The sequence below is a fragment of the Neovison vison genome, chromosome 2, assembly GCF_020171115.1.
Source record: "Neovison vison isolate M4711 chromosome 2, ASM_NN_V1, whole genome shotgun sequence".
Classification (NCBI taxonomy): domain Eukaryota; kingdom Metazoa; phylum Chordata; class Mammalia; order Carnivora; family Mustelidae; genus Neogale; species Neogale vison.
This window is the reverse complement of record NC_058092.1, coordinates 20,186,879-20,214,482: the sequence shown is the minus strand read 5'-3', so window position 1 is coordinate 20,214,482 and position 27,604 is coordinate 20,186,879. Positions and strand designations below refer to the sequence as shown.

The 27,604-nt window shown below is 45.2% G+C and overlaps 1 protein-coding gene across 1 annotated transcript in view; it reads left to right on the top strand.

Annotated features, from left to right (window-relative positions):
- Positions 1–24,828: 24,828 nt before the first annotated feature.
- SLC9A1 (solute carrier family 9 member A1) overlaps positions 24,829–27,604 on the top strand; it is a 49,827-nt gene continuing 47,051 nt past the window's right edge. The window contains exon 1 of the mRNA XM_044237532.1: positions 24,829–25,980. Coding sequence (XP_044093467.1) covers positions 25,626–25,980 — 355 coding nt within the window. The 5' untranslated portion in view covers positions 24,829–25,625. The remainder of the gene's footprint in view (positions 25,981–27,604) is intronic.

Sequence of the window (27,604 nt, the reverse complement as noted above, 5' to 3'; positions counted from 1 at the left end):
GAGGGTGGCAGGGTTATAGACACTGGGGAAGGTTTGTGCTATGCTGAGTGCTGTGAAGTGTGTAAACCTGGTGATTCACAGACATGTACACCTGGGGCTAATAATACATTATATGTTAACAAAAAAATAAAAAATTATTTTAAAAAGGGGGGGTTCTAATTGGGTAATTTTTTGTCTTCCTTGCACAGTGCCACCTAGTGGTGCACTATGAACCCTGCATCTCCTTCTTCTGAGTCAATCTCTTGGCCAAAGAGGAGGAAACTTCTGTGAGGGGACCACTCTCTTTCTCTGCCTAATTTGGCCATGAGATCCCACTTCAGTCTGCTTTCCTCACAGACTTGGGCAAGCAGTTCAGTGCTGACACTGCTAGATGTTCCTGGACTTTTCCTGATCACATTCCACAGCCTCCATCCACATGCACAAACTTTGTGACCCTGCTCTTGGTGGAGCCATACCCAACTTACAGGTCAAAAGTCTCTCCCTGTGTCTGGTCAATGGCATGGCAACCACCTCCTCTGCCAGTACCCCAGTTTGATTTTTTTTTTCTTTTTTCTTTTTCTTTCTCTAGACACAGCTCAACTAATGACCAAGCGAAGAGTCAGCAGGTGGAAATCTATGTCCCCTCAACATCGAGCTGGGGACAGTGCAAGAAAGATTCTCAAGGTTCTTACCCATAAGATCATAACAGTTATGTGAACTTGAACAGGTTATTTAATTTTTCCAAGGCTTAGTTTGCACAGTGGAGATAAAAAATACCTATCTCATGGGTAGTTTTGAGCCTTAGAATTAATACATAAAGTACTTAGTGCATAACAGGTGATCAATAAATGATAGTTGGCTATAATTACAGTAATAACATACACCTTCTATTTGCTTGGGACCGATATCGAACTCTAGGGGATGTAGAAGGGATGTAGAAGATGTGATCCCAGCAGGCTGCCATGCAGAAGCAAGAACAGATCATTGGAGACAGGGTATAATTAAGTGCAAAATGGTGGGTCATGGCCCGAGAGTGCTGTGGGAGCACAGAGCCAGGGAAGATAATAATCACCCACATGTCTACATAACACTTCAGTGTTTACACTGTCCTTTAACATCTATAATTTTACTTATAACAACTGTGAGGTGGAAATTAATGTTGTCATCTCCCTTTTTACAGAGGGAACTGAGGCTCTTGGAGGCAATGTAACTACCCAAGGTCGCACTAGGAAGTAGCAAAGGTGGGACTTGAGTTAGGGGCACCCTGACTCAGTGACATGATTCTTTTCACTCCCCAGAAGGTTTTCTGGGTAAGTCTGAACTTGAGATGGGTCTTGAAAGGGGAGAAGCATTGGAGAATCAGTGGAGGTTCTTCAAGCAGGGACACCCGGTAAGAATGCAGGGGGAGGGGCGCCTGGGTGGCTCAGTGGGTTAAAGCCTCTGCCTTCAGCTTAGGTCATGATCCAGGGTCATGGGATCGAGCCCTGCATCAGGGTGTCTGCTCCTTGGGGAGCCTGCTTCCCCTCTCTCTCTGCCTGCCTCTCTGCCTACTTGTGATTTCTGTTTGTCAGATCAATAAATAAAATCTTTAAAAAAAAAAAAAAAGGATGCAGGGGGAGTGGGTATGAAATTGGACCAGATGACCACTGGGATCCCTCTGGGTGGGGAGAAAGCCCTGATTCTATATACCAATGATTGCTGAACCAGCCTGATGGGGCAAAAGAGGTTGGGGAGGGCTTCCTGCAGAAAGTGGCATTTAGGCTGAGACGTGTAGGATGATCAGGAGTTGGCCAGAGCTCCCAGGCTAAAAGAAATATGAGCACATTTAGGGAACTGGAAGTAGTTCAACCAGGCAGAAGCGGAGTGCATTAGAAGTGAGGCTGTGGCCAGATGGGCAGGGCCTTGTAAGCCACATTAAAATATTAGACTTTATTTCAGGCCACTGAGAAATCAATGGGGTGTTTACCCCGGGAATTTGAGCTTTAGACCAATCACTTTAATTGCAAAGTGGAAACTGAATGGCAGGGGCCAAACTGGTGGCAAAGGCTGGTGAGGAGGCTGATGCAGCATTTAGGCAAGAACGGAGGACTGCCTGGTGGAGGGAGCATTGCAGGGATTGGGAGACATGGCAGATCTGGGAAACAATTTAAGAGGAAGAATGGATTGGAGTTGGTGATTGATTGGAAACTGAGGGTGTGTAGGGGGGAGTCAGGCAGAATCAAAGAAGGAGTTGAGGATGACTTCTGGTTTCTGGCTTGGAGCAGCTGCATGGGTGGCTGTGTCTATCCCTGGGCTGGAGAAGAAGAGGGAGAAGTAGTCCCTGAAGGGAGACCAGAGGGGAGGGGCTTCAAAGGGCAAAGGGATTTAGCAACTGATGGAGAGTAAGGGAGCGGGGTCAAGTACTCTTTGTGGAAGGAAGCAGAATTTCCTCTTTTTATTCATTCAATATATTAAGGACCTACTGTGTGTCAGACACTGGGAATACAGGAGGGAACCTCCTCATGGAGTTTCCATTCTAGAGGGTGGAGACAGACAAGAAGCAAAAAAATAAGCACATTAAGGTGCCATGAATGACACAGAGCAAGGGGATGTGGGTGATGGAGGCTGCCGTTTCGAAGGGGTAATAAAGAAAGGCTTCTCTGACTTTTAAGCAGACATGAAAGAAGAGAGGGAGTGATATGGGGAGCAGGGGTCACCCTACTGGGCAGAAAGAAGGGCAAGGCTTAGAGGTGGGAGTTTCCCTGTATTCGGGGGCCACTCTAGCCACAGCAGGGATTGAGGTCAGAAACTGGTTTTGCTTCCTCCCAGTGATGCCGCTCACCAGCTACATGACCTTAGGCATGTCACTTAACCTTCACTGAGCCTCAGTTTTCTCATCTATAAAATGGGTATACTAATACAGAGGGCTAAATGAAGTTAGGCATAGTGCCTGGCAAAGAACAGATTCTTCAATAATTTAACCTTTTGTTTTCTTTTTCCATGGAGGTACTAAAAGATATGGGATGGGGAAAACTGGTCTAACTGAGGCAAGGTGAGAATCTGATAAATTCTAGAATTGAACTCTCATGGCTATGATGGAAGGAGGGAAAAGTGTACACCAATATATATGTTCCTTCACCACATTTTCCTCTCCTCTCTTTTTCTCCCCCAGCTTCTGACCTGGACTTACTTGTGTTTCCAAGCAAGCCTGTTGAAGAGAGACTGATAACAGACACTTTTTTTTTTTTTTAAAGATTTTATTTATTTATTTGACAGAGAGAGATCACAAGTAGGCAGAGGGGCAGGCAGAGAGAGAAGGAGGAGGAAGCAGGCTCCCTGCTGAGCGGAGAGCCCGATGTGGGGCTCGATCCCAGGACCCCGGGATCATGACCTGAGCTGAAGGCAGCGGCTTAATCCACTGAGCCACCCAGGCGCCCGATAACAGACACTTCTGATGGCACAGTCTCCTAGGTTCAGTCTTCAGATCCCTCCTCTGTCGCCGAGTCCCCTGTCCCTACCGATTAATTGGTTTCATTTCACTCCGGGAGGCAGGAATGAGCAGAGGGGGTGTGGTGGAAAAAATGACTCAACGTAGAGTTTGGTGATTGGGGCAGTAAAGCTCCATCCTGCCAGGGGGTCTCCATGCTGGGTGGGAGGCTCCAGCCTTTATCAGGTGTGGCATATTGAGATTCTAACTGCCGAGCCTCTAAGGACCACTGAACCAGCTCAGAGTGGGGATGGCAGCATGTGCAGTGGAGGCGGTCACTTCTGTGCTAATGACTTAGATTCTTGTCAGAGCTTGGCCTCTGTGGGCAAAGAAGGAAGAGCACGTGGAAGGAAGGGGCATCAGGAGGGGAGGGCTGTAGGGGGACCTCCGGAAGCTGAACTGTGTGAACTTGGCTGAGTCATTATGTAATTAGCTACACCCTTGCATAAAAGCCTTCTGTGGTTCTCCACCGCCACAGGATAAAGTCCTAAAGTCTTAACCAGAACCCAGCCTATCCCCTCCCATGCTTCCTACAGTGCTCGCTGCTTGGAATAAGCAAGACCTTTTTTTTTTTTTCTGATGCCTTTCCCTCATTTCTGATGCCATTCCCATTCATTTCATTTCACACATCATATACAGGATATATAAAAACAACCTTTTCTTTGAGAGTACTTTTAGATTTAAAGAAAAGGTACAGAGATGGTCAAGCGAGTTTCCCTATGCGCCTCACCCAGCTTCCCCTACTATTAATGTCTGACATTGCCAAGGTGCATTCCTCAAAAGAACTCAGCACTAATATATTTCATTAGCTAAACTCCAGATGTATTCAGATTTCACTAGTTTTCCCACAAATGCCTTTTTTTGGGGTTCAGTCTCCCACCTAGGACACCCCATTGCACTTACTTCTCAGGTCTCCATAGTCTGATCAGGTCTGGGAAAACTTCTGTCTTTCTCGACCCTATGACTTGGATAGTCTTCAGGATCGCTGATCAGATCTTTGGCAGAATGTCCTTAACATGGGTTTATCTGATGCTTTCCTCATGGCTAGACAGAATTACTGGTTTACAGAAAGAATAGGACAGAGGTGAAGTGCCTTCTCACATCCAATCTGGGGCACGTGTGACCCACATCACTTATTACTGGTAACATAAACAGTGGATCACTCCGTGATATTTTCCAGGTTTCTCTACTGTGAAGATACTTCCATCCACTCCCACGCCCTACTCCCTGGCCCCCTCTGCTATTTCCATACTCTATTCTTAAGCAAGTCACCACGTCCAGCCCACACTCAAGAGGTAGAGAGTGGGATTAAGCTCTACCTTCCGGAAGGGAAAACGACTGCATAATTTGGAATTCTTCTTTAAAGTTTAAAAACTCTTCTTCCCTATTCATTTATTCAGTTATTTATTCAATGTGGACTCAACTCCTATATATTTATTTCATGCTTTGGGCTATAATCCAATACTATGTTATTTATTTTGTTTCTCCAGTTGTTCCAGCTTTGGTCATTGGGCGTTCTTTCAGGTTGACTACTATGTCCCTTTGCCATGCCCCCATCCTTTTGTTTTTTGAGTGCTTCCTTCCTTTCTGATACTACAAGATGCTCTGGGCTCATCTTGCCTTTTTTCTGCCCCAGCCCTTCAATGGTCCCCCACTGCCACAGGATAAAATCCTAAAGTATAGAATCAGTTTCTCCAAAGATCCTTGGTTTGTTCTATCTATCTATCAAAGATTTCATTTATTTGACAGAGACAGTGAGAGAGGGAACGCAAGCAAGGGTGGTGGGAGAGGGAGAAGCAGGCTTCCCACCAAGCAGGGAGCCCGATGTGGGGCTCTATGCGGGGCTCAATCCCAGGACCCTGGGATCATGACCTGAGCCGAAGGCAGAGGCTTAACAACTAAGCCAATCAGGTGCCCCCTTGGTTCTTTTTATTGGAGAATATTTTTTAGAACCCAAAATCTAGATGCTGGATCCTTGCTTGTTGCTACTGGGGTGTAGACCTTTTTTTTTTTTTTTAAAGATTTTTTTTTTTTTAATTTATTTGACAGACAGAGATCACAAGCAGGCAGAGAGGCAGGCAGAGAGAGAGGAGGAAGCAGGCTCCCTGCTGAGCAGAGAGCCCAATGCGGGACTCAATCCCAGGACCCTGAGATCATGACCTGAGCCGAAGGCAGAGGCTTTAACCCACTGAGCCACCGAGGCGCCCAACTTTTTTTTTTTTTAATGAAAAGTATTAGACCTATGTTTTGAAATTGTGAACTATACATACACAGAAGAGTACATCAAGCAGATAAGTATAGTTTAAAGAATAATTATAAACTGAAGATAATCAAATCTGTTTTTACCATTATGTTCATTGCTTTGTCTCTTCCTCCTGAAATCTTCCCTTGACCTGCAAGGCCAGGATTGGGTGCCCCTCATATGAGCAATAAAAGAATTTATTCATTTATTTGACAGAGAGAGATCACAATTAGGCAGAGAGGCAGGCAGAGAGAGAGAGGTGGAAGCAGGCTCCCCGCCAAGCAGAGAGCCTGATGCGGGACTCGATCCCAGGACCCTGAGATCATGACCTGAGCCGAAGGCAGAGGCTTAACCCACTGAGCCACCCAGGCACCCCCTCATATGAGCATTTGTACCACCTGATGCTTATTCCTATGCTGATTCTGTATTAATGCATGTTCATGGTAAACAAGTTGGAAGACTCAGATGTTTAAGGAAGAAATCAAGCCAGCATTTCTGCTGTCCTGGGGAAAACTTTCTAACTCACCAGAGTCATCTGAGGATATAATGGTCTTGCTTTAGATCTGTGCTTCACTCATTAGCCACATGGGGCCAGTGAGTACAAGAACCATGGCTGGATCTGAGTTGGGATGATTTGATACAAAAAAAGAATGTAGAGGCACCTGGGTGGCTCAGTGCGTTGAGGCTTCTGCCTTCGGCTCGGGTTGTGCTCTTGGGGTCTTGGGATCGAATCCCGCATCGGGCTCTCTGCCTGGCAGGGAGCCTGCTCCCCCACCCCACCCCCCCCCCGCCGCCATCTCTCTCTGTCTGCCTCTCTGTGTATTTGTAATCTGTCTGTCAAATAAATAAATGAAATCTTAAAAAAAAAAAAGAGAATGGGCGCCTGGGTGGCTCAGTGGGTTCCGCCTTCACCTCAGGTCATGATCCCGGAATCCTGGGATTGAGCCCTGAATCGGGCTCTCTGCTCAGCAGGGAGCCTGCTCCCTCCTCTCTCTCTCTGCCTGCCTCTCTGCCTACTTGTGATCTCTGTCTGTCAAATAAATAAATTAAATCTTTAAAAAAAAAAACAGAATGTAAAATATCTATTTAACAGCTTCTTATATTGGTTACTTGTTAAAAGGATGATACTTTGGATATGTGGAATTAACTAAAACATTGTGAAAATTAATTTGACTTTTTGGGTATTTTTTTAAAAGACTTTATTTATTTATTTGACAGAGAGAGAAATCACAAGTAGGCAGAGCAGCATTCAGAGAGAGAGCGGGAAGCAGGCCACCCACCGAGTAGAGAGCATGATGTGGGGCTCGATCCCAGGACCCTGGGATCATGACCTAAGCCAAAGGCAGAGGCTTAATCCACTGAGCCAGACAGGCACCCCTTTTTTTTGGTATTTAACAGAAAAATGTAAATTATATACATGGCCTCCGTTATATTTCTATCAGACAGGGTGTCCCCATGACCAGATATATTTGAGCACTGATTGGATTTTGGTAGAGTGACTTCATTGGAGATGGGATTAGGTCGTATTTATTTATTTAAGTATAATAATATATAATGTTCTATTAGTTTCAGGTGTACAATATAATAATTCAACAATTCTGTAAATTACTCAGTGCCCTTGATTCTCTTTACCTATTTCTCCCTTCCCCCTACTCACCTCCCCTCTGGCAAACATCAATTTGTTCCTCTGTATTTAAGAGTCTGCTTTTTTTGTTGTTGTTTGTCCCTTTTTTCTTTGTTTCTTAAACTCCACATCTGAATGATATTATATGGTATTGTCTTTCTCTGATTTATTTCACTTTGCAGTATACCCTCTCTCTCTCTATATATATATATCTCACATCTTCTTTATCCATTCATCAGTGGGTGGACACTTGGGCTGCTCCCATGACTTAGCTATTGCAAATACTGCTGCAATGAATATAGACATGAATATCTCCTTTCAAATTCATGTTTTTATATTCTTCGGGTAAATACCCACTAGTGAAATTATTGGATCATACGGTGATTCCATTTATAATTTTTTGAGGAACCTGTTTTCTGCAGTGTTTTCCACAGTAGCTGCACCAATTTACATCCCCCAAAACAGGACACAAGAGTTCCTTTTTCTCCACATCCTCATCAACACTTGTTATTTCTTGTCTTTTTTATTTTAGCCATCCCAACAGGTGTAAGGTGCTAGGTCATTGTGATTGTGGGTTACATTTCTCTGATGAGTGATGTCGAGCATCTTCTCAAGTGTCTGTTGACCATCTGTATGTCTTCTTTGGAAAAATATATATTTGGTCCTTGCCCATTTTCAGTTGGATTATTTATTTATTTATTTTGGTATTAGGTTGTGTAAGTTCTTTATATATTTTCGATATTAGCCCCTTGTCAGAGACATTTGCAAATATCTTCTCCCATTCAGCAGGTTGCCTTTTGTTTTGTTGATGGTTTTTTTCACTCTGCAGAAGCTTTTTATTTTGGTGTAGTCCCCATAGTTTAATTTTGCTTTTGTTTCCCTTGCCTCAGAAGACATATGTATCTAGAAAAATGTTTCTATGGCTGATGGTAAAAGAAATTACTGTCTATGTTTTCTTTTAGGAGTTTTATGGTTTCAGGTCTTACATTTAAGTCCTTAACCTATTTTATTTATTTATTTTTTTTAAAGATTTGATTTATTTATTTGACAGACAGAGATTACAAGTAGGCAGAGAGGCAGGCAGAGAGGAGGAAGCAGGCTCCCTGTCGAGCAGAGAGCCCGATGCGGGACTCGATCCCAGGACCCTGAGATCATGACCTGAGCTGAAGGCAGCGGCTTAACCCACTGAGCCACCCAGGCGCCCCAGTTCCTTGCTTTTAATACAGTTTAAGGAGGTACTCATTTTGTTGTCGTTAAAAATAACTTTTGATGGACGCCTGGGTGGCTCAGTCAGTTAAGCCGCTGCCTTCAGCTCAGGTTGTGATCCTAGGATCCTGGGATTGAGTCCCACATTGGGCTCCTTGCTCAGTGGGGAGCCTGCTTCTCTCTCTGCCTCTGCCTGCCACTCTGCCTGCTTGTGCTTGCTCTCTCTCTGACAAAAATAATTTAAAATTCTTAAGAAAAATAAAAAATAATAAAATTATAAAACTTTTGATGATCGATCACTATGTGATTTTTGGCTTGTAAGTCAGAAGGAATTAAAATAATTAAGTGACATTATTATAATAAAACTCTGTCCATTCTCATCTTACCTATGGTAACATGGTTTCTCAGTGATTCTACTTACAGAAATAAAAAATTGATATAAAATTGTGGCAGAACCCAGCCTTATTCCAACAATAAGTAATATTTATCCAGAAATATGTAAACTCATAGCAAAAAGTCTATCTCTCTTTTTTTTTTTAAGATTTTATATATTTAGGGGTGCCTGGGTGGCTCAGTGGTTTAAAGCCTCTGCCTTTGGCTCAGGTCATGATCCCAGGGTCCTGGGATCGAGCCCCAGATAGGGCTCTTTGCTCGGCAGAGAGCCTGCTTCCCTTCTTCTCTCTCTGCGTACTTGTGATCTCTGTCTGTCAAGTAAATAAATAAAATCTTTAAAAAAAGAAAAAAAGATTTTATTTATTTATTTGACACAGGAAGAGAGAGCACAAGCAGGGGGAGCAGCAGAGGAAGTGGGAGAAGCAGGCTCTTCACTGAGTGGGAAGCCAGACATGGGACTCGATTCCAGGACCCTGAGATCATGACCTGAGCCGAAGACAGATGCTTAACCAACTGAGCCACCCAGGCACCCAACAGTCTATTTCAATGAGATGCATTTCCAACATTATTTTGCTCTTGCCTTAATAATTACTTATGTTAGGGACGCCTGGGTGGCTCAGTTGGTTGGACGACTGCCTCCGGCTCAGGGCGTGATCCTGGAGTCCCGGGATCGAGTCCCACATCAGGCTCCCAGCTCCATGGGGAGTCTGCTTCGCTCTCTGACCTTCTCCTCGCTCATGCTCTCTCTCACTGTCTCTCTCTCTCTCAAATAAATAAATAAAATCTTTAAAAAAAAAATTACTTATGTTAAAAAACAAAATTCAACTGAGTAATTCCATCATCAATCAGGTAGCATCCCATCAAGCAAGTAGAGGGGTGCTCTGAGGAGTTGTACAAAATGTAAGGTTTTTATAGGAAGGAGGGTGGGGCAAGAAAGTTCTAAACAAAAAAAAAAGAAAGGCAAGATTGTCTTCCCTTAGAGGGAAAGACCGGGGTCTTATGTGGACTGCCTCCTCTTTGGGAGACTGAGAAGGACTATGCATGGATTACCTCATTGGTGTGCTTCTCAGAAAATTCCTGACTGACTGATTAGGATTTACATTTCTCAAGGAGGTTGAAGAGCAATTGGATAACCCTGGTTTGGTGACTCGCCTGGCCCAAGTAATACCTTTTGGGGCCTGTGGTTTTCTTTTTAACATGTATCAAAAGATACGTGTCATGGGGACACCTGGTTGGCTCAGTTGGTAGACCATACAGACTCTTGATCTTGGGGTCATGAGTTTAAGCCCCAGGTTGAGTGTAGAGATTACTTAAAAATAAAATGTTGGGGTGCCCGGGTGGCTCAGTCAGTTAAGCATTTGCCTTTGGCTCAGGTCATAACCCAGGGTCCTGGGGTTGCAGAATTTTTCCTCCGTCGGTGCCTGCAGTTCTTGGTTAGGCCACTTGGAAAAATGAAGAGGGAGACTGGACAGAGTGGTGGGCAGCAAAGCAAGGATTATTGAGTGACAGCAGAGTGACGGTACCAAGCTCCCAAGGAGGGAAGGGGACTGGCGGTGGTTGCCACTGGAGTTTTGTCACCTACCTAGCACATGGGCAAGGGTGGAGGGCTCCTTCCAGGGTTGTATAAAATCCTTTTAAGGGCGATTTCCTCTAGGGCAGGGGCGCTTGTCCCGGCCAACCTGCCCTCCAACTTCATCCCTGGGATTGAGCCCCACACTGGGCTCCCTGCTGGTGGGGAGACTGCTTCTCCCTCTCCTCTCTGCTCATGCTCTCTCTCGTTCTCTTCGTCTCAAGTAAATAAATAAAAATCTTAAATAAAATAAAATAAAATAAAATCTTAAAAAAAGATACATTGCTTTGATCAGTTGTGTACTACTCCATATAATAATATTAGTGCTATTTAAATTTCAAAAAAAATTTTTTTAAGATTTATTTATTTGAGAGACAGAGATCACAAGTACTCAGAGAGGCAGGCAGAGAGACAGAGGGGGAAGCAGGCTCCCGGCTGAGCAGAGAGCCTGATTTGGGGCTTGATCCCAAGACCCTGGGATCATGACCTGAGCCGAAGGCACAGGCTTTAACCCACTGAGGCACCCAGGTGCCCCTAAATTTCAAAAATTTTTAAACTGTAACTTTACGTATAAATTTCTGTTGAAGTATGATTTAGGTAATCAATAACAGACTTCCGAGCATAAAATACATCAGCCTAAGATAACATTGCGTGAGAGCAAGCAAAATGTAACTAGCTATACATTCAATAAGGAAAAAAAAAATGGTACACCATTTGTGTCTGTTAAAGTAGAGCTTTTGTTCTAGTATTTTCTTGGAATGAATGATAGTATGTTGATGGTGTAACAGTTTTATTTAAAATATTGATATTTACAATATGCTAGGAAGGATATCCTTTGCAACAATTTACATTTATGATGAACATTTTAGTTGTCAATCAAAAATATGTCAGAGCGCACCTGGGTGGCTCAGTCGGTCCAGTGTCTGCCTTCTGCTCAGGTCCTGAGCTCCTGGTCCTGTGATCAGGTCCCACCTCCCTGCTCAGCGGGAGTCCTGCTTCTCCCTCTCCCCTCTTCCCCCGCTTGTGTTTCCTCTCTCGATGTCTCCCTGTCAAAATGAAATCTTAAAAAACAAAAAAAACTTAAAAACATGCCAGATATCCTTCCTATGGACCTGCAGACCCCTTCTTCACCTTCCTCCCCCCTTCCTCTGCGTTGACTCACTTGAGATCAAAGTTGGAAGGCAGGCTGGGAGAAGCGTGCCCCGCCCCCCAAGCGGAAACTATGCTTAAAAGGATTTTACCCCACCCTGGAAGGAGCCCTCCACCCTTTCTCACGTGATAGATAGATGACAAAAACCTGATTGGATGACAGGCACAGGGAGGGTTACTCAGATTAAAAGAGCCTGGCAACAAACCCATAAAAACCCCTAGACTTAGAAGCTCCAATGGCGGCCCTCTCAGGTCCCTTCTCTCTTTGGGAGCTTCCTACTCTATCATTCAGTAAAGGTAACTATCGCTCAATAAACTTTGCTGCTTGTCTGCTCTACCTCTTTATTCTTCAAAGTGGTGGGACCAAGAACTGCGGGCATTAAAAATCTTACAACACTTGGGTGGAGAACATCAACAGCTCTGTGACTTTTATTTTTTCTTTTTTTGGTGGGCAGCAAAGCAGGGTTTATTGAGCGATAGCAAAGTGATAGTACAAAGTCCCAAGGAGGGGGGGACCCGAGAGGGTTGCCCAGCTCTGTGACTCCTGGCCATGGATGGCTTGGGTTTGGTAAATGGGGAGTCTTAGCAGGAGGGTAAGAAAGTGAGGTCAAGGTCTCTATTGCTTTGGTTCCTACCTCTGCAAATCTAGTTGGTCTGACCTTGTCCTTGGACAGGGAGTTAATGCTGCTTTTCAGCAGAGGGAGTGCCCCTCTAGGTCTCTGGTGGTAACAGCCTGGTGGCTGCCTGTCCCAGCTTCCTGCATGATCCCTGGTGATTTTCTCTATCTTGACCACGCCTTTTAAATTACAACTTTGTATATAGTATAACCGTCTTGAATTGCCTTAATTTGAGTGTGCCACTTGTTTCCTCTTGGTATCCTCACAAATACAGAAGGGATGCAGAATTTTTTAAAATCCCTGAAGGGGCCACAAAAGTATAAAATCTGAAGACCACTGATCCAGACTATAGCCACATCCATTCATTCAATAAATACTGTATTGTGCCCAGGGCTCTACTACAGAAGTGAATTACATGGGGGTCCCTCAACAAGGGGTCCCCTTATTATTAAGTAATAATAACTCATTGGAACAGAAGATACACAAATAATTAAGCAAAGAGCCACAGAATGGAATGTGATAAGTGCTTTGCTAAAGATTTGGGCAATAAGTTGTGGGAGCACTGTGGAGAGAGCAACCATCTAATTTTACTTGGGAGAATTGGGGATAACCACAGCAGAGGTTTCATTGGTTTTATGGCAGCAAAGATAAGTAGCTTGCCTGAGAGGGAAAGGGAGAAAGGGCATTCAAGGCCAAGGGGCAACATGAATAGAGAACCAATCGTTAGCAGAGTATTGCCGAGTCACAGCTGGGTTTCCAAAGGTGATTCAACAAGCACAAAGAATAAAGGAAATAATGTGTAAATATGATTAGGTTAAAATAAGGAACTTATACATGGCAAAAGGCATTGTAAACAGAGTGAAAACAGTAAAGGGCTCCCTGGAAGAAGATAATTGCAATTCATATATAAAGAACACCTAGAAATCAGTAAGAACTAAAGATAAACAAGCAAGTTGAAAGATGGGCAAAGCACAGAAACAGGCAATCCTGTGAGAGGAAGTCCTAAGAGAAAGGCAGATTAACATAATTAGGGACTGCTTCCAAAGAGCAGAGTGTGGCAAGGGGAAAAATAACTGCACAGTGGAGAAACCTGGAAACACCACATTAATCAGGTGCTCAAGGGTCATAACGTCACCAGTAACAAGTTCACAACAAGTCACATGGGCAGCTCATGCCCTGGGGTTGGATGTGCCAAGAAGAGCACTTCACCTCCGTGCTATTCTTCTCGTAAACCCATAACCTAGTCATGAGGAAAACATCAGATAAGCCCATATTAAGGACATTCGGCCAAAGATGTGATCAGTGCTCCTGAAGACTCTCCAGGTCATAGGGACGGGAAAGACTGAGAAGCTGTCCCAAACCTGAGGAGACTAAATGCTGTGTAGTGACCCAGATGGGAGCTTGGACCAGGAAAAAGACATTAGTGAAATCTGAATTAATCTCGAATTTAATTAAGAGTAATAAACCAGGGCCCCTGGCTGGCTCAGTAGATAGAGCTTGCGACTCTTGATCTCAGGGTTGTGAGTTTGAACCCCAACTGGGTATAAAGATTGCTTTAAAAAAATAAAAAATAAATAAATAAAAATAGTCATATGCCAATGTTGGTGTCTTAGTTTTGACAGATCTGTCATGGTAATGTAAAATGTTAAATTAAGGGAAACTGAAGAGTATTTGGGAACTCTCTTGACTATGTTTGCAATTTTTCTGTTGATCTAAAGATACACCAGTAATAAATACTCCAAATAAAAAAAAGTTTATTTAAAAAAATGTGGAGGCACACCTGGGTGGTGCAGTAGGTTAAGCCTCCAGCTCTTGGTTTTGGCTCAGGTTCTGATCTCAGATAAAGTCTTGTGTTGGGCTCTGCACTCAGTGCAGTCTGCTTGAGATTCTCTCTCTTTCTCACCCCGTGCTCATCCTGCTCATGCTCTCACTCTCTCTCTCTCTCTCTCTCTCAGATAAATAAATCTTTAAAAAAAAATGCTGGGACACTATTTTTCTACCCATCAAATTAACAAAGAATAAAAAAGTCTGACTCAAGCAAGTATTGAGAAGATATGGGTAAAGTAGCTCTTTCATACTTGCAGAGGGGAGGGCAAAAGATACCTTAGAAAGGGGCACCTGTCTGGCTCGTCTGGTAGAGCATGTGACTCTTGATCTTGGGGTTGTGAGTTCGAGTCCCACATAGGGCATAGGGATATTTTTAAAAAGATATTTTAGGAAAGCACTTTAGGAAATCAGAGAATGTACAAACCTTACAATTTGGAAATAATTTTCAAGTATAGAGGGAGAATTCTTAAGCGCTTATGTGCATTAAGAGATATGTATAAGGGCGGTTGATATGACATTGTTCACAAAAACAAAATTAGAACATCTTGAATGTCCATCAATAGGGAAACAGATTTAAACGTTGAGATATGTTGGGGTGCCCGGATGATACAGTTGGTTAGGTGTCTGACTCTTGGTTTTGGCCCAGGTTGTGATCTCAGGGTCATGAGATTGAGCCCCACATTGGGCTCTACAGGCGTTCAATGTGGAGTCTGCTTGTGATTCTCTTTCCCTCTGCCCCTCCCACTCATGCTCACTCACTCTCTCTCTTTCTATGAAATAAATAAATAAATCTTTACTTAAAAATTGAGATATATTGGAGCACATGGGTGGCTCAGTAGCTTAAGCCTCTGTCTTCAGCTTGGGTCATGATCTCAGGGTCCTGGGATCGAGCCCTATGTCGGGCTCTCTGCTCAGCGGGGAGCCTACTTCCCCCCTCTCTCTACCTGCCTCTCTGCCTATTTGTGATCTCTCTCTGTCAAATGAATAAATAAAATCTTAAAAAAATTAAAAAAATAAAAATTGAGATATATTAATATGATGAAATATTTACTATAGAGCAGTTCAAAGGAAAGAACAAGATTTATACATATTAACATGGCTAGATGTTAAAAATATAATATTGAATGAAAAAGTAACAAGGAAGAAGGATAAATATGATGCCATGGATATAAATTTAACAGACATACAAATATATCATACTGTTTTTTTAAAAGATTTTATTTATTTAATTGTGAGAGAGGGGGAGAGAGAACGCAGGCGCACTGGCACACATGAGCAGGGGGAAGGGGCAGAGGGAGGAGCAGAATCCCCGCTGAGCAGGGATTTCCCATGTAGGGCTCGATCCCAGGACTCCAGGTTCATGACCTGAGCTGAAGGCAGACACTTGAACCATATAAGCCACCCGGGGGGTTCCACCATATATTGTTTATGTTTACATGTACCCTAATTCATTCATCTAATAGAACTTTCATGAGTGCCTTAGTATGTGCCAAGTGCAATTTTCAGTTCTGAGGATACAGCAGTGAACAATAATAGCTGACAATTATATAGGACTTGCTGTGAGCCAAGCACTCCGTAATAATAATAATTAGTAATAATAATAACAGCAAACACTTATGTAGCATTTACTACAGAGCAGGTATAATTCTAACAACTTCACATGCATTATCTCATTGAATCCTCATAGTAACCTTATGACATAGGTTCTTTTATTACTCCCATCTCATAGTGCAGCACTGTGGAGTGAACGTGCCTAGGGTCACATGACTAGACCGCGATAGTGAGGGCATTCAGATCCAGCCAGCCTGGCTCCGAGGCTGTCCTACCAATCATCACGCTCCTTGCCTTGAATCTGTGATGGACAGGCTACGCAAATGTGTAGGGTATGTAGTGTGTGGACAGTGGAAGAGCTGTGGAGAAAAATAATGAAGGGGAGGAAAGAGAGAGAAGGGAGTGGGGGTATTACATTTAAGGAGGGGATGTGGCATTCAGGAACAGCCTCCCTGAGAGACAACTTCTGAGCAAAGATTCCCAAGGAAGGAGAAAACCATGCAGCTTTCTGGGGGTGACTGCATTCCTGACAGAGGGAACAGCAAAGTCGAAGGCTCTGAGGAAGCTCTGAACCTGGAATATTTGAAAAATAAGTGGCAAGGAAGCCTGGGTGGCTAAAGCAAAGAGAAGAAGGGGAAAAGGTCAGAGGTGAGGCCCAGGAGATGTGGGGGTTACAGTGGGGGGCATGCTTAGAAGTCACAATGAAGACCTTGGAGGGGTCTGAGCAGGGGGTAGCAGCACCCAACTGAGGCTTTAGAGGGCTTCCTCTGGCTGCTTTGTTGAGATGAGACCGCTCTGAGGCTTTTGTAGTAACCTGGCAAGAAATGGTGGTGGCTTGGACCAGGATGGTTGCAGTGGGGGTGCGAAGAAGTGGTTGGGTCCTGGACATATTTTGCAGATCCAGTTGGTAATATTTGCTGAGGATGGACATGAAAGAAAGGAAGGATTCTAGGGTGACTAGGGTTTTTGGCCTGAGTAAGGCGGAAGATGGAAGGACTGTTTCTTGGACAGAGAAACAGTGTGGGAAGTGGGGATGGGGATGGCCTAGAGCTCCCTTTTGGATGTCCCGAGTTTGAGGTTTCTGTTGGACAAGCAGGTAGTCATGTGCTGTATCCAGCTGGACACAGTAGTCTGGACTGTAGAGCAGAAGAGATTAAAAAAAAAAATCTGTGTATGGTCTGCAGATAGATGTTATCTGAAACCACAAGAAAGGGTGAGATCACCAGAGACATGAGTATAGATACAGAGCGGTGCAAAGGTGAGAACCAAGCCCTGGGCCCTCAGCATGTAGAGATCGTGCAGGAAGGGAGGATTCGGCAACAGGAGACTGAGAAGGAACAGCCCGAAGAGCAGAGGAAGACTGGGGGGATGGGGAGAACTGGGAGGGAGCAGTTTCATCAGCTGATGGAAGAAAGGGGTTTGAGGAGCAAGTGATCAAATGTATGGAAGGCTCTGGTAGGTAAACAAAGACAAGGACTCAGGAATGGCTGATTGAGCAACATGGAAGTGTAGAGGGCAGAGTATAATACCCCAAAATATGCCGCTTTGGTGTAAAAACCGTTTTGAGCTGAAGGCAACTGATAGAAGGGAGGCTTTCTGTCCTCCCCCTCTTCAGATGAAAGAAGGACAAAGATTTACAAAGGTGTCCCTGCTCCTTCTCCACCAGGAAGGACGAGAGTTAATCCCCAAGACAGCTTTAGACCCTTAGCTGGAACTAGTACCCCAAGAGTCTATACAACAAACTTCACTAATGAGCCATTCTCTGTCGTTAGTTTCCTCTGTTTGCTTTACAATTTGCTGTCCCTGGAGACAGGTTCTTTTCCTTTGTCTTGTCGCTTGCCTAAAAATGTATTGTTCCTGTGCTAAGATGATATATAAGCCCAAGATCTAACTAGACCTTTGAGTCACTCATCTGTGGGTACATGATACACGTGTCCACAAACTTCTCTTCTCTTCTCTTTTTTTAAAATACATTTTTAATGATTTTATTTATTTATTTGACAGACAGAGATCACAAGTAGGGAGAGAGGCAGGCGGGGGAGGTGGGGAAGCAGGCTCCCTGCTGAGCAGAGAGCTTGATGTGGGGCTCAATCCCAGGACCCTAAGATCATGACCTAAGCCAAAGGCAGTGGCTTAACCCACTGAGCCACCCAGGTGCCCCTTCTCTTTGCATTTTCCTTGTTAATCGTTTTTGGCTAGTCTAACTGACAGGACCCCAGCAGGAGACCCTATCTACCTATGGGTAGAAGAGACTTCTCCTCTCCAGTAGAGGCCATTAGTGACATTGACAAGAGGGTTTAGGTACAGCATTTGTGTGCGAAAACCTAACTGGGCTGGATTTTGGAGAATGGGAGGAGAGATGATGCGGACAGTCCAGAAAGTTCTCCCAGGTTTTGGCCGTAGCTGGAGGCAGTGCAGAGTGAAGAGATGTGTATTGAAGTGCCCAAATAATACATTACACTCATGACAGAAGCTGCCTGTCATTGCTAGAAGTTGATGTACATTACATTCATATAGAGGTTGATGCCAAAACGGGTTCTAAGAGACTTTTTAAGATTTACGGTACATATATTTGTGAAAAAAAAAAAAAAAAAAAACCATCACAAATAATTGTATGTTGAAAACAAATACAAGAAACTGTAACAGCTGATAATTCAGAAGTGAAAATTTTGTTTGTTTGTTATGTTATCTTTGTACTTTCAAATTGTCTTATAAATAATTAGGGGGGAAATTTGTGGGCCTGAATGTATGAAGTTGTGTGCTATGCGGAGAATGGGGATGGGGTATGCAGCTGTCTAAACAGAGGCTCAGAAAGTTCTCTGTGAAAGCTGTGTGTGTGTGTCCCACTTGCCTATAGCCAAATGGAGATGGGAGCGATACAGTGTTTACATTTTGGGTGTGGGGGAAGGAGAGAAGGGGTGCGGGGGGAGGGACAGGGAAGGGGAGAGAGGCAGAGCCCAACTCAGGGCTTGATCTCACAACCCTGAAATCATGACCTGAACCAAAATCAAGAGCCAGACATCTAACCAACTGAGCTAGAAATGATTAAGCTTAATGAAGAAGTCACATAGAAAGCCAAGCTAGGCCTCTCATGTCAGCCAGATTGTGAACACAAAGGAAAAGTTCTAGAAGGAAATTATAAGTGTATTCCAGTGGGGATACCTGGATGGCTCAGCTGCCTTCAGCTCAGGTCATGATCCCAGGGTCCTGGGGTTGAGTCCCAGGGAGCATGGGGCTCCCTGCTCATCGAGGAGCCTGCCTCTCCCTCTCCTTCTGCTTGCTGCTCCCCCTGCTCGTGTTCTCTCTCTCTGGCAAATAAACAAATAAAATCTTTTTAAAAAAAGTGTATTCCAGTGAGCACACAAATGATAAGAAACTGAAACAACCTTATTGCTGATGTAGAGAAAGTTTGAGTGGTCTGGGTAAGCAATCAAACCAGTGGCAAATCTACTCCTGGTGAAGGTAAAACCTAATTCAGAGCAAGGCCCTCACTCTCTTCAATTCTGTAAAGGCTGAGAGAGGGGAGGAAGCTGCAGAAGGAAAGTCTGAAGCTAGCAGAGGCTGGTTCATGAGGTTTAAGGAAAGAAGCCATCTCCATAAAATAAAAGTGTGAGGGGAAGCTGAAGCAGCAGGTGCTGATGTAGAAACTGCAGAAATTTCTCCAGAAGATCTGGCTCAGATCTGTGATCAGTGATCAGGTGACTACCCTAAACAACAGATTTTCATCGTAGATGAAACAGCTTTCTACTGGAAGAAGATGCCATCCAGGACTTCCATAGCTGGAGAGGAGAAGTCAATGCCTGGCTTCAAAACTTCAAAGGACAGGCTGACTCTCTCATTAGGGGCTAGAGCAGCTGGTGATTTTAAGTTAAAACCAATGCTCATTTCCATTCCCAAACTCCTTAAAAACAATGCCAAATCTATTCTGCCTGTGCCCTATCAATGGAACCACAAAGCCTGGATGTCGGCACATCTCTTTACAACCTGGTTTACTGAATATTTTAAGTCCACTATTGAGACGTACCACTCAGAAAAAACATTCATTTCAAAAACATTACCTGACAATGCACTGGTCACCCATAAGCCCTGATGGAGATGTATATCAGGATTAATGTTGTTCTCATGCCTGCTAATACAACATCCATTCTACAGCCCATGAATCTGGGAACAATTTTGACCTTCAAGCCTTATTATTTAAGAAATTCATTTAAAAATTAGATTTCACATGGCTATGGTTGCTTTAGATGGTAATCCCTCTGATGGACCAGGCAAAGTAAATTGAAAACCTTCTAGAAGGGATTCATCATTCTAAATGTCATTAAGAACATTCACGATCCATGGGAGGGAGTCCAAATATCAACATTAATGGGAATTTGGAAGAAGTTGATTCCCACCCTCATGGATGACTGTGAGGCTTCAAGACTTTAGTGGGGTAGTTGCAGATGGGGTGTTAACAGCAAGAGAACTAGAATGAGAAGCGGAGCCTGAAGACAGGACGGAATGCTGTGAGCTCATGAGAAAACTTTAATGGATGAGGAGCTGCTTCTTATGGATGAGTAAAAAAATGCTTTCTTGGGATGGAATCTACTGGTGAAGATGCTGTGAAGACTGTCAAAATGACAACAAATGATGTAGAATATTACTTAAACTTAGTTGATGAAGCAGCGGCAGAGTTTGAGAAGATTGACTCCAAATTTAGAAGAAATTCTACTGTGGGTAACATGCTATCAAACAGCCTTGTATGTTCCAGAGAAGTCATCATGAGAGGAAGAGTCAATCAATGCAGCAAACTTCATGGTTGTCTTATTTTAAGAAATTGCCCCACCCACCGCAGCCTTCAGCACCCACCACTCAGATCAGTCAGCAGCTATTAACATGGAAGCAAGACCCTCTACCAACAAAAAGAATATAACTTGCTGAAAACTCAGGTCATGGTTAGCATTTTTAGCCATAAAGGTTTTTTCCTACGGGGGAGGGTGGAGTTGTCAAGTGATCCTCTTAAAAAAAAAAAATGTTATTAAACTTACTTAAAAAAAAAAACAAACCATGACGTTTGCTGCATTGATTGACTCTTCCTTTCATGATGATTTCTCTGGAACCAACTTGGGGCTCAGACTCACAACCCTGAGATCAAGAGTCACATGTTTTACTGATTGAGCCAGCCAAGTGCCCCAAATGATCCTTTATTAAAATATTTTCCTCTGTAGTCTTAACTAGCTGGGCATTCCACTGTACCTCTATTGATGTCATCTATGATGTCATGAGGGTGGTGGCCATGAACATTGCAACCCACAGACTGGGCTGTCCCAGGATTCTTTAATGGTTCTGGAGAGCTCTGTGGCTAAAGATTCATGCAGCATTTGTTGAGCAATTTTGACAATCTCATCAAAAGTGTTATTTCCAGGGGCACCTGAGTGGCTCAGTGGGTTGAGTCTCTGCCTTCGACTCGGGTCATGATCTCAGGGTCCTGGGATGGAGTCCCACATTGGGCTCTCTGCTCAGCGGGGAGTCTGCTTTCCTCTCTCTCTCTGCTTGCCTCTCTGCCTACTTGTGATCTCTCTCTGTCATTAAATAAAATCTTTATCTTTTAAAAAAAAGTGATATTTCCATTGTACTTAATGTTTTTCTTCTTTCTGTTTATTGACAGTTCCTTGAGGGCTTTGATAATTAGGGCCAAGACTGAAGGTATCTTTTCAGTCTGGGTCTGTCTGTTCTGAGTGGTCAGAATCCCTGTAATCCTCAGACCTTTCCAGTCACAGGTTGCCTTGGTGATGTCATCAGCAACATTTTCTGGATCTAGACCCGGGGAAGATGGATCAGGGCCAGGACAGATGTGGCATTGATTTCCCCAGCAGTGTACCTCAGGTATACAACTTTGATCTCATTGGGGTCAAAGTGACATGGCATTGGTGGTGGGGGGGGTTGGTGTCAGATTTGGGACCATGAAAAACAACTGCACCTTCACCTCCTTTAAGCTGAAAGCCAAAAAAGCCATAAAGTATTTTTTTAAATTAAGACTTATTTATTTATTTGAGAGAGCATATGCACAAGCAGGGGGAAGAGAAGAGGGAGGGGGAGAGAGACAGAAGCAGACTTCCTGTTCTGGGACCATGGAGCCCAACACGGGGCTTAATCTCACAACCCTGAGATCATGACCTAAGTGAAATCAATCAGATGCTTAACTGACTGAGCCAACCAGGCATCCCCACAAAGTGTTTTTTTTTTTTTAAAGATTTTATTTATTTATTTGACAGACAGAGATCACAAGTAGGCAGAGAGGCAGACAGAGAGAGAGAGGAGGAAGCAGGCTCCCTGCTGAGCAGAGAGCCGGATATGGGACTCGATCCCAGGACCCCGAGATCATGACCTGAGCCGAAGGCAGCGGCTTAACCCACTGAGCCACCCAGGCGCCCCCACAAAGTGTTTTTTAATAAAGGTATGCACAGGGGGGCCTGGCTGGTTCAGTTGGTAGAGCACGTGACTCTTGATCTCAGGGTTGTGAGTTCAAGCCCTATATTGGGCATAGAGCTTACTTAAAAAAAAAAAAAAAGGTATGGACAGTGTTTTGTTTTGTTTTTATTGAACAATTTTTTTTAGACATCATGCTATTGCACACTTAACAGACTATACTCTAGTATAAACATAACTTTTACATGCACTGGGAAATAAAAAAATTGATCTGATTTGGTTTATTGTGATATTGCAGTGGTCTAGAACTGAATCCGTAATATCTCTCAGGTATGTCTATATTATGACCCTACTCACTTTTTCTTTTTTTTTTAATAAAAATTTTTGTTTATTTGACAGAGACACAGCAAGAGTGGGAACACAAGCAGGGGGAGTGGGAAAGGGAGAGGCAGGCGCCCCACTGCTGAACGGAGGGCCTGATGTGGGGCTCGATCCCAGGACCCTGGGATCATGACCTGAGCCAAAGGCAGAAGCTTAATGACTGAGCCACCCAGGCACCCCTCTTTTTTTTTTTTTTTTTTAATGTAAGCTCTAAACCCAGTGTGGGGCTTGAACTCACAAACAGAGTGACAAAAACAAAATGTGACTTGGTTATGACATACAACTAGTAAGTGGCCCAGCATATTCTTTCCTAGTACCATACCTTACTTGGCACATATATCTATTGATATCATAACTATAGCAATTTCATAAAATTCCCATTACTTTTAGTGAAAGGATTCAATGAGGGGACAGGGGAGCAGCCATGGCCTACAAAGGGGGAGATGCTACCCAGGATCCAAGCATCCCGAGACGGCCCTAGATCTGAGGGGGAAGGGTCTGCCTAAGCATGGCTTCTCTGAGTCAAGAAGTAAGAGCCTGGGGGTGCCTGGGTGGCTCAGTGAGTTAAAGCCTCTGCCTTCAGCTCAGGTCATGATCCCAGGGTCCTGGGATCGAGCCCCGAATCGGGCTCTCTGCTCAGCAGGGAGCCTGCTTCCTCCTCTCTCTCTGCCTGCCTCTCTGCCTACTTGTGATCTCTGCCTGTCAAATAAATAAATAAAATCTTTAAAAAAAAAAAAAAGAAGTAAGGGCCTGGAATGGTTAAAAAATGAGGACTTGCTAAAACAGGCTGACGAATACTGCAGTATGTCTTTATTGATTCCTTTTCATAAGATCATACTTTTAACATGAACAATACACAGTGATATAGTTTACCTGAAATTATTAAATTCATAGCATACTCTAGGTGGTGTGGTCTCATGATGGAACCAATTTCACAGATGTGAGGGCCTTCCTTCTAGTCTGTCAGTGGGCCCCTGTGACTGAATGTGTAACTTCATGTAGTTCTAACACTAAAAGTCTACATTTGAGGCCCTCAGGACATATAAATGATGATAATAGTATATATCATGGTGTTTGCTGAGTGCTGCTCCAAGCTTCCCAATGATTCCTGCTTGAATCTTCCAATTTCGAAAAACATGATACATTCAAATCTCAGTTCCACCTCTGCTGTGGGTTAAATTGTACCTTCCCAAAAGATGTTGCAGTTCTAACTCCCAGGACTGTGAATGCAGCCTTATTTGGAAATTGGGTTATTGAAGATAATCAAGATAAGATAAGGTCATGAAGGTAGGCCGCCATCCATCTGACTGGTGATCTTTTAAAATGGGGAAATTTGGACCCAGAGACAGAGACTCAGGGAGATCACCACGTGAAGACTGGTTATGTTGCCATGATCAAGCAACACCAAACATTGTAGGCAAACCACCAGAAGCTAGGAGAGAAGCAAGGAACGGATTCTCTCTCACAGCCCTCGGAAGGACCCAATTCCGCTCATACCTTGATTTTGGACCTCTAGCCTCGAGTGTGAGACAAAAAAGTGTTGTTCTTTTTTTTTTTTTTTTAAGATTTTATTTATTTATTTGACAGAGATCACAAGTAGGCAGAGAGGCGGGGGGGTGGGGGGTGGGGGGTGGGTGGTGGGTGGGTGGGGAGGAAGCAGGCTCCCTGCTGAGCAGAGAACCCTATGCGATGCGGGGCTCCATTCCAGGACCGTGGGATCATGACCTGAGCGGAAGGCAGAGGCTTTAACTTATTGTGCCACCCAGACGCCCCTGTCTTGTTCTTTAAACCACCCAGTTCGTGGTATTTTGTTACGGCAGCTCTAGCAAACTAATATAACTATACACTAGTTAAGGAATTCTCCTATTTTCTTATCTGCAAAACTGGAACCATAATAATGGTTTTATTGGCCAGGCTCTATTCTAAACCCTTTAGGTAGATTATCTCATTTGGTCATCATAGCATCGCTCCGAAATAGGCACATCTACTATGTCCCCTGTTCAGATAAGAAAACTAGGGAACAGAGAAGTTAAGTAACTCGCTCAAGGTCATATAGTAACTAAATACATAAGATAAAATACATCCTTTGAGAGCTCTTCATGAGACTGCTGGTATCTAGTGAAAGCGCTTTGTAAATAGTAAAGCATTCCACCCGTGTTAGTTAGAATCTCGGGGGATTCAATCCTCCTCCCCGCCCCCCGCCCCGCCTTTTTTTTTTTTTTTTTTTTGGTTAACTTCTGACTCGTCCTCTTCCTACCCGTAGTTCCTCCCCTTGGCGACAGTGGTCGCTGCGGTGCGCGGGCGCTGACAGGTCCCTCTAGCCCGCTGCGCTGGCTGCTCGCTGGTGTCTATAAATAGCAGTGCCGGGCTCAACCAGGCATCAGTACGCCGCTGCCGCCGGTTTAGGGGCTGGGGCCGGGGCTGCAATTGTCGCTGGAGCTGGACGCGGCGGAGCTGAAGCTGGGCCGGGGCGGAGCGCAGCGCCGCGCCGGGGCCGCAAGGAGGGGTGTGTTGCTGCCGGCCCACCGCGAGCGGCCCCTAGCCCGCGCCGAGGCACCCTCCCGCCAGGCCGCCTACCTCCGCCTTCCGCCTCCCTCCATTTCCCCGGACTTTAAGCCCGGCGCGCCTGCACCCCGGCCCTTCTCTGGGTGGGGAAACTCCCGGCCCCTTTCCGGCTTCACTCCTTCCTCGCAGGCTGGGCTCTCAGCCCCCTCTCTTCTTTTCCTGGACTGGCTCCCACCCCCCACCCCTCCTTTGGTCCCCTTCCCTTAGGTCAGGCTCCCTGCCGCTTCCCTTAGCTGAGTCCTGGCTCGTCAGTCACTTTCCTCAGCCAAGGGTCCCAGCTTTCCCCTTTCCTTTTCTTTGCCTGGGGTCCAACCTCTTCTGTCCCTTCCTCTGTCCCTAGGGTGCAGTCCCTCTCTCCCCCCCTCACCCCCCACGCATCCCCCCAGGCCTGGAGTTCCAGACCTATTGGACTCCTGTGGTCCTTTCTGGGTCCTTGGCCCCTTTCCCCAGTTTGGAGTTCTCCATTGCAAACCCAGCCTCCTTCTACCCCCCAGAGATCTGCTTCCACGTAAATACCTCTCTAAAACATGAACTTTTCCTAGGGACGGCCCTAGTCTGTCTTCCACCTGCTGACCCCTTGCTACCTATGTCCCAGGTCTTACTCTCACTTTGCTAAGGGTCAAGGCCTGCTGAACCAAGGGATCAGCATGATGCTTCTGTGGTCTGGCATCTGCGGCCGCGCTCCCCCGCGAATCTTCCCTTCGTTGCTGGTTGTGGTAGCCTTGGTGGGGCTGCTGCCTGTTCTCAGGAGCCATGGCCTCCAGCCCAGCCCTACGGCCAGCACCATCCGAGGCTCAGAGCCCCCACGGGAACGCTCTATTGGGGATGTCACCACCGCCCCACCGGAGATCGCCCCCGAGAGCCGCCCTGTTAACCATTCCGTCACTGAACACGGCATGAAGACTCGAAAGGCCTTTCCGGTCCTGGGCATCGACTACACACATGTGCGCACACCCTTTGAGATCTCGCTCTGGATCCTGCTGGCCTGCCTCATGAAGATAGGTAAGTCCAGTTACCTGGACACTTCTGCGGCCCAAACTGGTGAGCTTCTTGCCCCATCCTTACCACTTGAGACTACCCAGGAATAAAGGGGTGGACCACTCCAGTAAAGTAGGTAGCCTCTGTCCTGCCATCTTGGTCTTTCTCAAACTTGGTCTCTGTGGTCTGAGGGCTCCCAAAATTGGAGCCAGCTTATGTGCAAGGGGGAAAGCAGGATTAGAGCATGGGATACTTCTTATACGAGGTACGTCCAGCAAGGGTTCCAGGCCTGCAGGTCTCCTCTGGCTGGGCCAGACCCCAAGGGGAGCCAGGCACCCAGCTGTGTACGAGACAGACGAGTGTCTTCCAGCAAGTGGCACAGTCGACTCTGTCAACAGCAGCCGCGGCAATTACATGCTTCATGGGAGGGCATTCCAGAATGGAGTGTTTATCTACTTGGCCTGTCTGAGGAGTTTAAGTATAGTAGGGGACCTGTGTGCTGGACCTGCGGGATCCCCACAGTATCACCTTCCTTTATTCCCAGAATGTTATCTGTCAGCTTTGCCTGCCCAGGCTGGCCGGGAGTCCCTGAGTCAGTTTCCTGCCCAGGAATGCCATCCTTTACACAGTGTATGGGACTGGGGCCCTGGAAGTTTCTGAAGTCTGTTTTGGAGGTTGGGGGGGGGGAGTGGAGGAGGTTGAAGCTTGGTCTGGTCCCCCCCAGTCACCTGCACATTGGCACCTCGCTGTGTCTCAAGGTGCTGCATGGGCTGGCCAGTCACGTTGGCTGGCTACTCAACCAAGTGGGAGAGGGACAGGTGATGGGCTCAGGATATTCTGGTCCAAAGAGACTTTGAAATGTTCTTTTGGGGAGAAGGAACCAGAAAAGTTGTTCCTCCCCTCCCTGGTCTTCCTCCCTGCTAGGCATGGACACTCTGTTCTGCTGGGTGATTGATGGAGTTCCCCAGAGCCTGCATAGCCCAGAAGTCCCTGGAAGTGTGTCTGGGGCGGCTTTGAAAGCTGCCTTAGCTTTGTTAGCCTCTCCTATCTGTGGAAGGCATGAGGATCTGGGATTCTGCTGGTTTGGGTTTGGGGAGTTTGTGACTCTTGGTAGGAAGCCTTGCAGCTTTCCCAAGGACATGCAGGAGCTGGTGATGCTAGGCTGGTGTGAGGCAGGCTCTGGGACATGCTGCAGCAGGACACTCTGTTTTGACAGAGCCAGTTGCTGGCATGGAGCTTTGGTGCTGTGACAGTAGGAGGGCCTGTGCATGGAGCTGGACCACCAGCTCCACGTACCTGTACCCTGATGGCAGCCAGCTTCCTGGTAAAAATCAAGGACTGGGCAAGGGGAGCTATATGTACTGATTCGGACAGCAACATGACCTTGAACCAGCTGGGGCCTTTTTCTGCAGGTCTTGCCCAGCTGTGAGACTGGCAAGAATCTCTAAATTTGACCATTACCAATTGAATCATGAAAACTGTGTCTTTTTTTGTTGTTGTTGTTGTTGGTTTTTTTTTTGTTTTTTTGTTTTGTAAGAAACTAGTGACCGTGATGTGTCATTTGCCTATATGAGACCTGGAAGAAACCTCACGGTCACTGTCTAGAAATTGCCCTTCTTTCTGCAACTTCCTCACCTTCCAGCAACAC